General features: G+C 50.1%; 1 protein-coding gene across 1 annotated transcript; it reads right to left on the bottom strand.

Moving 5' to 3' along the window:
* Window positions 1-9,857: 9,857 nt before the first annotated feature.
* EMH_0031000 (uncharacterized protein) lies at window positions 9,858-11,204 on the bottom strand (the record flags this gene model as incomplete). Its single annotated transcript, XM_013494478.1, has 5 exons — window positions 9,858-10,030; window positions 10,250-10,279; window positions 10,550-10,585; window positions 10,730-10,849; window positions 11,117-11,204. The coding sequence occupies 5 exons, from the start codon at window positions 11,202-11,204 to the stop codon at window positions 9,858-9,860; spliced, it is 447 nt and encodes a 148-aa protein (XP_013349932.1).
* Window positions 11,205-11,698: the final 494 nt, after the last annotated feature.

Consider the following 11,698-nt stretch of genomic DNA (forward strand, 5'->3'; position numbering starts at 1 on the left):
CGGTGTTCATGACACGAGCAGAGGGATCATCTCCTCAGATGCGCTAAGGTCTAATTGACCACAGCCAGGCACATGCCAGAGAGAGGCTCCTTGTAGTGCCGGTGGCCGCTGTTATATGCTTCACCAAGATGCCTGATGAACCGAGCTCTACCACACTTTGTGGCAGTGCATGCTGACTAGGACCCGATATGGTCGCGTCTGGTTGCACTAGGTGGCATTCGTATGTGGCCCTCTGAGTCGCAGGTATTCCACGGAGAAGATCAGGACCTATGCACGGTGCGTCATGTATTACGAGTCCATGCGCTTTTTTTATTCTTGCTTTCTGACTAATATATGAATCATCTAGCGTCTCCGACGTTCTCAACTAAGCCACACCTGCGCGTCAGCGCCATACAGGCGCCAGATCGTTTTTTCCATGCATTGTTCCGTCTTGCGTACCTATTTCTGTGCATTTCTGCGTCTACCACCACCTGAGGGGCTACGCTACGTCAAACCGGCACTTCGATGCACGTCCGAGCTGTGTAGAGCGTTGCTGCCAGCCGTATTTGCTGTTGCGCTTGCATCTTCTTCCTTCCCCTGCTTGCAGGCTTCGGTCCACAACAATCGTCGACCCGACGGAGTCCATATTGTACGTAGATTTAGACAGTTCTCCACTTTGTTTTAGTTCAAAATGGATAGCGTAGCGCCGACAGCTGTTAGTGGAGTAGTCCGCTATGAGACCCAGATTGCTGAAGTAGTCTTCTGATTGCGTGCTGCCGTCGAGATGTTGCGTCTAGGGCAATGACGCATGACTCGACAGCAGGAAAAAAGCGTATGTAACGGACCGCCCGCAAAAAAGCCCGAACGTTTTATTTTATGTTTCCTGCAACTGTTTCGTGTCCTCCCTCTGTGCTTGTCTTTGCAGGGGTTGGCGGTGCGCCCTCGGCGTCGCGGCCAGGTGCGTTGAGTCCCACAGAAAAGACGCTCTCTAGAAAATGCGGCCCCTTGTTCACTTTAGTCCCCTTATGCAGTTATTCTGCGTCCGCGTAGAGGCTCCTCTCATTCTGTAAAGTGCCAAGCTCTACGCACGGCCGGTAGTATTTTATGGCTGCTAGAATCATGCGGCGTCCATCAGCTCCCTTTGTTCAGTTTGGTCTACCATGGAGTTTGCTTCTCACTGGAATGTGAATTGGTTTTGGGCAGACGATATGTTTGCCGTACGGGGTGTATGCACCTTCCGTGCGTAATCATTTGAAGAATGGCGGATGTGTACGTCTCGTTGTCCTGCTCTGCCGTCGCAGGTTCTGGTGTGCCACGTCAAGAAAGCGCCTCCCCTCAACGTGAGCCTACCGCTGTAAACATATTCGTCGATGACGTGGTCACTTAGCGGACAGCCAGCTTAACCCCCGTAGCCCCTAGCAGGGAGCCTACCCGGAGTGTAGTTTGTAGCCTGTTTGCTAGAAAGAGGATTGTGCTCCACCCAAAGAGGTGACGATGATCCTGCTAGAACACGATTGTACTTTTTCCGGTAGAGGCCTGGCACAAAGGGATGGGCCGTACCAGCAAAGCAGGTCGTAGTTAGTTGCATGCTCAGTTAGATACGTCGGTAGCAACACGTCTTTTGCCTGCTATCTGGGTCTGTGTCTGTCTTTGTCCTCGTAGCTGACCCGACCTCCAAGGATGCGCAAACTGGTGGGTTTCCTTTTGAGATCTAGCTTTGTTGCCCTAAAGCAGTAAAGGCGTGTCGCCTCTGTTGAGGCGGGTATATCACTTCCCGTTTTGGGTATCGTGACGCTGTGCGAAAGCCGAATTCCGCTGACTCTCTTACAGCGGCTTTTGTACTAATTGAGTAGACCTTTGCATGCGTGAAAACGATGTGCTGTGCGAAAATGCCGCGTTTTGCCTATTTGGGAGGACAGTTGATACGCTGGTAGATCGTATGACGGTGTTGTTCACTCCTCCTACCCTCCTTGCCTCATAGCGACTCCGCTGACGCACCCGTCATCGCAGTCAGAAGCACTGAGCCCCATAACCGAATTCCTTCCTGCCATGCTTTTGTGCATACTCGCTGCAGCTTTACTGGATGTGTGTTTGCAGGATCGGGTGGTCCAGGAGACGATACGTATCTTTGATCGTTGCTCTGCACTGAATTTCCCACGTACGGATCGATTCTCGCTAATAACGAAAGTACCTTATTGGATGCACGTTTTGACGACATAGCAGAGGCGCCGTTCGTCTGGGCGTTGCCTAAGCCTCTGCTTCTTAGTTTACTTGAACAATCACGCTTGCACAGCTGCATCGACCTATACTTCAATCTAAAATGACCCCGTTGAACCCTAGAGCGTATCTGAGCGTCGCGAGCAGCAGACGCTGAAGCATCAGGCACTTGATTATGGTTCAGATGTGTGACAAAGCAACACGTTGGTCTATTTTTATGTCTTGGTTTTTTTGCTGTTCGCAAGTGTAAGACTAACTCATGTGCGTGTATTGGCAACCTTCACACGAAGCACGGGGTGCGTTTTTTTCTTCCGGTACCAACTGGCGGCGAGCTAGCAAACATCCCCTGATGCGTCCAAGTTGCGAAGATCTGTTGGCCACCGTCCCTGGCCTTGCTGCAGGTGAACCTGCAACAAGGCCAGGGACGGTGGCCAACAGATCTTCGCAACTTGGACGCATCAGGGGATGTTTGCTAGCTCGCTGAGCTAGATACATTTTCCAGCACGGTGCCACGTAACAGCCACCGTGCTGAAAGAACCGCCAGGAACAAACTAAGTCGCTGGTAAACTGGCAGACAATCTCACAGCTTGACTACTGCATCTACCTCCGATGCGCTCTCGAGATAAACGTGCCTTTGTACACCTGTTCCCGAACAGACAGGCCATAAGCACACATCTGGTGCCCAGTACTGCAAAAACCACTGAAATTCCTGAACTAGTCCACAGGCTTAGCCATTGGACGTGCCTAAGTGTGGCGTCAAAGCAACAATTCCGACTCAATCATTCCGTTGTATAGAACTGAAAAGTAAGCTTGGAAGAGTCAGATATATGCCTACTTCTCTTCTTGTCCCGCTTTAGCTCAAACGTCTTACCTGCATTAAATGTTTTCACGGTGACCTGTGCTGAGGATTAAAATGGCCCTAGCTAATACGGAGTTCACGCGGCGCCCAAAGCTTTACAGCATTTACATGCAGCGGCGCTGGGCCCAGCTTGTTGCAGTTCCACTGTGCTGAGCATTCCACCACCGAACAATCAAGCAAATGTGACGTTTCGAAACAATTTATGTTCGAGGTGCGCATTGCTGTGCCCTCGTGCACCTGTAAACCAACAGAGGCAAAAAACGTAGCGTGGACTATTCGAAGTGGAAATCGATTATACATCTGCAAGAACAACACCGGGGTTTTGCCTCCTTGCTTAGTCAGGCTACCGAAGATAAGCTCACCTATTCACGGAGCTTGAAGTGCAATATCGCATTTCCAGGTACGCAACCTGGATCGGATTCTAAAAGGAGTGCGAAGAAAATGAACTCATTTTGCCGTACCACATGGCATCCGTCACATCACGAACGTTTACCATCTAACGTCTTGAAATAGCTTGCCTTCATATCATTGCATAACTCACCGCACGCACTTGGACGCCTTCTGGAATGTCGTTCTTAATGAGCTGCCTTTACACACTTGGACGTGCACGCAATAAATTTTCACGCAGGTGAAAACTTTGAAATCGGTAAGCTGCAAAAGCCGTTACTCAACAGATGCAAGCTGTTCTTCAAGTGTAAGTTCAGGTTCCGCATATTGTTCTTGCATGTTTGACCGCATTAATTAAAGAAACGATTTGGGATTATTCACTTGCGCAGGTCCAGCTGTCCACGCCCACCACTTACCTTCATTCCAAACTTTTCTTTTTATTTAGAAGCAGCGCTGTTTCCCGTGTGAAGGCATTTTCAAGCATCTTCCATATCCAATTTTATCGTAGCCTGCCCCTCAAATGGTAGAGCGCCTTCTTGAGATCTCCACAACAGTGCGCGCGTCAAATACTAAAAAACTGGACGGCTGTTGGACTCCGCTGCTGTCCAACACTAAACAACTTGTGGGTAAAGTACAATGGTTCGCGCCTTTCCGCACTAGTGATCACGGTGATATAACCCAGATTTTTGGCACTCAACATCGAAATACGCACAAGCTTGTGGGCAAGGGGTGGTGGGTGAGCGCGTACTAGCTATTCCGCGTTGCCTAGAGCTACTTGTATTGGAATTAACTGGCTACGATTGTGCCAAAACGCTGCATAATGAGGTGTTGTTAGGCTGAGGGGAAGAACGAAGAAAATGTTCTCAGCGTCAAGCGGGCTGCCACCGTAGGCACGCTTGTCCAGTCCCAATCACTGACCAGTGCATGTTTGGGGACGGTACGGCCTGCTAGATAGGTAAGTACTTTAGAAAGACTTCACTTGGCTCATGATTCTCACGGTTCAAATATTTCTTCCACCAGTTTTGGGCGTGCTTCGACTGGTGCAGCATTAATGTAATGCGTTAGCCGTACAATGTATTAGTTGCGCTGTATTCTGTAGTGTAAGATATATTGTGAATAGAATACGCGATACAGGGATTCTCCGACAGTAGTATAACAGAATCGCGACATATTGTTATAGCGGACCGTCAAACGGTTCCTTTAGTGGTGGTTATCAGCATCGTAAGTGCGGACCACAACCGGACATGCTGACAACTCGGGGACAGGAGTCGGACCTTGGAACCTTCAAAGGGTGCCCTGTGAACTGGAACTCGGCTACGGGCAAGAAGCCTGTTTCTCATGGTTCTATGTGTTTCCTAATATCTAATGTTTATATTTCAGTCGGAGATTATATAATAAACCATGAATTATATAGAGCAACTACAGCATCCTGCGGCATGCTTTGCGCGCTCTGCCTTCGATGCGTCATGTAGTGAGCTAGCCGCAGCACGGCTCTTATATGTGATTCCCTAACTGACTACATTAAAAACATAAAGCTGCATTTTTCCTCTAAGGTATCTCCCCCCCAAGTCTGCCCAGCGCTGTATTACGTGTCCAGGAACTGTTCTAAACTGTGGTTTGCCTTGTTGTTTGCTTAGAATTACATAATAGATGGATTTATGCTGGAGCACGTCAACTCGGTGAGTTCGTCCCGCTCAACACCGTAGCCCTGTGCACTGCACCTCACAATGTACGTACATATCATATATAGCTAATGTTCTGTTTATTATAGATGGACATCAACAATTTTTCATCGGGAGCTATTCAGGTAATAAACCCATCCGTATTAGTATTGTTGTGCTGTAATATACCTGGCCTTCATCAATTGGGCTTTAGGAACTTCGAGTAATATTCACAGATTTCGTTGCTATCTGCCGGCGTTTCCGACGATCTGCCACACTGAACACAGTATCGTCCTGCCAAAGTGAAGTTACACCGCCTTACTCGCAAAAATACCCGCTGGTAACCTGAATTCCTACGAAAACGAGGAGACTTGATTTGCCCGCTTTTATTACAGTTTGCATTTCACCACATCGACTGTTCGCCCGGAGGGCTTCAAGCAACGCGTCACGCGGACTCCAGCGGCCTGTGAACCTGATGGTTTGTTGCACTCATGGCGTTGCAGTGACGGCATAATCTGCTTGAATCTATTCATTACAGATGGTGCACAGAATAAAAGGACTTAAACGAGTAATAAATCTTAGCCTTGCGAGAAAAAATGCCAATTGCGCGGCGATCCGCTCCCGACGAGAGTCGGGGCGTCTGTGGTAAGCTGCCTTCGTAGTAAGCTCTCCTGTCTAAAGCCCCTTCCGCTACCGATTTCAAGACTGTAAATGCTATTACTTACACCCGTAGTGATCCTAATACAGTACCGCTATAATCTTCTTCTTTAATACTTATTCTACTGAGTAACTAACGGTTATGCTAGTTTCTTAATGTCATATCAGAGAGGCCACTTCCTTCTCTTAGAATTGAGGGGCACTACGCAGGGTCCCTATCGAGAGCTTTATATACAGTGAAGAAGGTATTAGATATTTTATAAGGCGAATCCGCGGATAACACACACTCGCACAGGCACACAGACACCCTAGTCCACGCCATGATGCATCATCCTTTTGTAGGTGGCAATGCATGAACATGCTACTGCACGCGAGCTCGACATGTAGCAACCTTCTCGGCGAAGCACCTAAAGATTACCCACATAGACTTTTTCTGATGTGACACACCAGTGGAAAACGCTTAAAATTGTCATCAGCGGCGACTGAAAACCATTTGCTCGTTTTGGAAAGAGCCGGACGCACAAAAATCGTCACGGACAATGAAAGGGTTTAAAATAATAATTTGGTGTCTCCCGTGTCCATATATGCATTGACGCAGGCGCGGGTAGCAAAACAATCGATAGAAAGAAGGCAATTGTGTTGGTTGGACCATCCAGTATTTTGATGCCGATCGAGTCCTTGACTCCCAGTGCATTCGAAACCATTAAGCACGTTCAATTTATGGTCTGCTGTCACTGCAGCCAAAAGCCCGCGATACTTAGGGGATCATACGGCATCCAGCCATCCTGCATAATGAAAATAGAAGAGCAGATAGACAGCCGGACGCAGAATTCATTCATTGTTTCGCAAGCAAACTGTGTTCAAGACAAGAGAACGACAACCGCAAGTTTTGGTACCGCTGATCGGTAAACCCAACGCACTGCTTCAAACACAGAACTTCTTCCGTGTGCACGTGAAAACGCTTACAACTGGGTGGACGCCAAACAACTTTTACGGGGAAGGTTCGTCAGGTCTTGCAGGTCCAGAACCACCTGAAGGTTCCGCAAACACAGTTCCGGGAACGCGCCAAATATCGCGAAAGAGTTGCATCTAGAGACCAGCCAATGACGGCTTGCATCAGCATTTTGGGACCATTGTTCCAGAGATGCAGGTACTCGTGGGGCAGGAAACGCACCTAGTTGACCCTTTCCGCCCTTGAATGATGGAGCTGCGATGACAAAAGTGCATAGAAGCACATTGCAACAGAGATCTATTGGCGCGCCAGCACCCCAACGATGGTGTCACAAGTTCTAGGTATCTATATGATATCCCGGACACCAACACGGCAAACGCATGCAACAATAAGGTAATCATCATCAGGAGCGTGCTGCAACCCTCAAGCGTTAGGCGACGCAGGTGCAACCTACGTCTTTGATGCTTCGGAGGCTTGGGAGCAACTGAGAGGACAAGGCACACAACAAACGCACACATGCAAGCACAAAAGCTACCGCCAAAATAACCAGCTTTTGTGCTTGCATTCATCCCAAATGAAGTGTGTGCCTTCAGAGGCATTTGCCTCTGAAAGTCATCTATCTATGCCTGCACTGCATGCACCAATGAACGCCAATGTTCGCCATAGCTGCGAAATGATGCTACTCTAGATAGCAGAAGAGTCTCTCTGTCAAGTAGAATGACTACATAGTAGGTGAACTGCCCCTCAGTCAGTAGTAGTGTGCCCTGGTGTTTATGAATGGAACTGTGGAATGGGAAATGCACTCTGGAGTATTCGGCGCACCTGGAGGTGTTGTTGCTGTGCGCAATAGTTTACCGAGAGCGAAAGTATATAAGGATGTGGCACAGACAGAGCAGGCAAGGGACTAGTCGTCAGGAAAACACGCTATATACGGTGAAAGCAAAGCAAATGGTTCCTGTGAAAACAACTAGCAAGCTTGTTTACAGAAGCCCCGGAACAAATTGAATGGTGCACACCTGCACTGGCATTGATATTCTCAAAGAATTTGGCAATGATGTAATGTCAAGAAATAGGCTGGTAAACTTCTCAAATGATGGAACACAAAGCAACAAGCACGGCATCTGCGTGAACCTCTAGTTTGCGCAGTGATGTCGAGCTATGCACGTAAGTGAGACTTCGACGGATTGGTGACTCTATGATCACTCACTTGGTGGAGAAGGCTGTGAACCGGCGGCACTTGCTGCGGATACAACCACAATGCCAAGAAAAAGCGCAATATCTAGAAGTGCAAGAAGATAATCCCTTATTACGGGGGGTCTAGGTGCAGAGACTTTGGCTTCGAAAATTGCCTCGGATCACTGGTTTTTCTAACACGTTAGCAACGCAGCTGGTCTCTGGTGACAACGTACAAGGATGGGCTTGCTCTCCTGATGCTCCTACTACCGACCTCAACGATAAACGAGTCTTCACTGCAGGGAAAACGAAACGTAACAGCATGCGTCATTTCATTATCTGTCAGTTAACCGGCCTGCTCAAATGTGCATGCACTTGTGCCTGTACGCTGATGTGCGTCTCGGTGAGGTCGGAGAGGGCCAGGGATTACAATGACGCTTCAACCGCACGCGTCTAAAGGGTAACCAGGCAGCGTAGAAGTGAATCAAGTCTGAGTATCTTCCACAAAACCGGTATTCGACCGTGCCATGCCATGCATAGACGCGTTCACGATGGTACATGGGCGCCCAGGCAATGGAACTACTTGTACTGGCGAACTCACTTTCCGCAACCAGTTCATCCTGAGGAGTCCGACCTGCATTGGCACCTGCACCAAGGAAGACACCGTAGTAAAGCCACATCACACTAAGGGCCTAGAGGAGCGACGGCCAGTAGTGGTTTCATCTGTCAGAACACATGAACCCTGCAGACGCCTCCAATCCAAAGTTTCGAAAAGAAACACCAAAGCCGAGCAACAAAAGAGACGCATTAGTGTCTTGTTTGAGCTGCGCAGGGAGCAGATGAATTAGAGTGGTAGAATTACCTGATGAATGCCGCCGTAATCCAGACGCGCCTGCACAAAATTCCCAACGATCAACAGTACAGCTGTCTGCCGAGTCTCCACAGTACTCGTCAAGAACAAGCCATCCCCCACAGCCATGCCCTTTAGACACCGAGGAGCGGGTTCAGCGGGAACGAGTAAATGGCTACGCGCCTTTGACCAAAAAAGCATGGAGCTATGATGACGTAGCTCTGGAACAGCTATACTCTGTCGCAGTAGCTGCTAGCCAGCCATATGCCAATGCCGTCATCAGCAAGTGCCCAACGAAGGTAGCATAAACGCATGTTGCAAAGAGACTGCCGCTCTTCCCAGACACCAAGTCGCTTGCCGAACGACTTGACTGTGGCACTTGTCAACCTCACGAAACAACACGGCTGAACAACAGTGGCGGAATCCCCAGCAATCAGCACTGCAGCTGCCCGGCGAGTGTCTGCGCTAGAGTCTCCACGCTACTCGTCAAAGAAAGATAACCCGCTAGCCCTTCTCCCTTATCCGTGCACTCTAGAAATCCAGCAACCGATTCAGTTGCAAATGTAAATCTCTTTGCGCCGCTGCGCCACCACGGTGTGTGAAGTTCAGCATATGCAGCTATAGAGACTTCATAGTGGCATTCAGATGCTGCACATTTGCCGTACGCCGAAACAGTCAGTCGCTCACCTGGTGAGGGCCCCGGTCTCTCCGACGGTCTCCAGCCTACATACACGTTCAATGCAAAGCCCACCATGCGCACAAAGAAGGCGGCAGCTCTGCAGCTTGCAAAGTGGCTGTGGCTCTTCCCATACATTCAATCGCTAGTTGAGAGACGTGGCTTTGGCACTAGGATATCCCCAAAACAACTTGGCTGAACACGAAGAGTCACGACCACTACGCTTGCGCTTGCTGCTTCCAGGTGCGTAGAGAGCAAAGGCACTGTACTGGTCGAAGTACCTCCTGAAGCCGGCAGCTGCGGAGGAGGGCCTGCAAAAATTCCCAACAATCAGCACAGTAGTTCTCCGGCGAGTGTCCACGGTACATGTAGAGAAAAACCAACCCGCTATCCTTCCCCGCTTATTCGAGCAGTCTAGAAATCGACCGACGGATTCAGCTGCACGATCAAATGGCTACGCGCCTCGGCCCCAAGCCAATCGTGATGCGAGGATCGAGCAGCTCTGCAACAGCTACGCTGAGCGTATACTCTGCCTCAGTAGGGGGCGGCCGGTCAATGGGGGAAACAGTCATCCGCTGACCTGGCGGGGGTGGTGCCGGGGGTGGAGGTGCATCATCCTCTGCAGACAAATTCAGTGCAGAACCCAACACGCGCAAAACAAGCAGCATCTCTGCAGCTTGCGAAGAGGCTTCCGCTCCTCCCAGATATTGGGTAGCTTTTCAAAGCATTTTTGAGTGTTCCACTCCGCAACCGTCCAAACCAACACGGCTGAACAACATGCTGCTGTTGTGCGTGCTGCTTTGAGCTGCGTAGAGAGCAAATGCACTGTTCAAAGTACCTGCTGAGGGCAACGGCTGCGTAGGCGGTCCTGCACAAATTCCCAACAATCAACACCGAAGTTCTCTGTCAAGCCTCCACGCTACCCGTCAAAGACAGCCAACCCGCTAGCCAATTTCCCTTATCTGTGCATTTTAGAAATCGAGCAACCGCTTCAGTTGCGCGCGTAAATCCCTTTGCGCCGCTGCGCCTACACGGTGTGTGACGTTCAGCATATGCAGATATGCACAAGCTACAGAGCGTTCATAGTGGCCTTCAGCTGCTACACAGCTGCAGTACGCCGAAACAGTCATTCGCTCACCTGGTGAGGGCCCCGGTCTCTCCGACGGTCTCCAGCCTACATACACATTCAATGCAAACCCCCACACGCGCACACAGGAAGCGGCAGCTCTGCAGCTTGCAGAGTGGTTGTGGCTCTTCCCATACACTCAATCGCTACTTGAGAGACGTCGTTTCGGCACTAGGATATCCCCAACACAACGCGGCTGAACACGAAGAGTGACGACCACTACTCTTGCACTTGCAGCTCGTAGATGCGTAGAGTCCAAGGGCACTGGAGTGGTCGAAGTACCTCCTGAGGGCGACATATCCGAACGGGGGCCTGCAAAAATTCCCGACAATGCACAGCAGTTGTCCGGCGAGTGTCCACGCTACACGTCAGAGGTAGCCAACCCGCTGGACCTTTTCAAGTATCGGCACGCTTTAGAAATCGAGCAACGGATTCTGCGGCACGATCAAATGGCTAAGCGCCTTGGCCCCCAGCCAATCGTGATGCGATGATGAAGCAACCCTGCAACAGCTAGGCCGAGCTTATACTCTGCCTCAGTAGGGGGCGGCCGGTCAATGGGGGAAACAGTCACTCGCTGACCTGGCGGGGGTGGTGTCCAGGATGGAGGTGCATCATCTTCTGCAGACAGATTCAGTGCAGAACCCAACACGCGCAAAACAAGCAGCATCTCGGCAGCTTGCAAAGAGGCATCCGCCCTTAACAGATATTTTGTAGCTTTTCAAACCACTTGAGTGTTCCACTCCGCAACCGTCCAAACCAACACAGCTGAGGAACAAGAGATAAGCGCTCCTCCTGTCCGTGCTGCTTTGGGCGGCGTAGAGAGCAAATGAATCGATCGAAGTACCTGCTGAGGGCAACGGCTGCGTAGGCGGTCCTGCACAAATTCCCGACAATGAACACCACAGCTGTCTGGCAAGCCTCCGCGGTACTCGCTAATGACAGACAACCGGTTTGCCCTTCTCCCTTATCCGTGCACTTCAGAAATCGAGCAACCGATTTAATTCCACACGTAAGGCTCTATGCGGCGCTGCGCCAACACGGAGTGTGAAGTTCAGCATATGCAGCTATGCACAAGCTACAGAGAATTCATTTTGGCCTTCAGCTGCTGCACATCTGTCGTACGCCGAAACGGTCGCTTGCTCACCTGGTAGGGGACCCCAT

This window comes from Eimeria mitis, genomic scaffold (assembly GCF_000499745.2).
Source record: "Eimeria mitis Houghton genomic scaffold, Emh_scaff1172, whole genome shotgun sequence".
Taxonomy (NCBI): Eukaryota; Apicomplexa; class Conoidasida; order Eucoccidiorida; family Eimeriidae; genus Eimeria; species Eimeria mitis.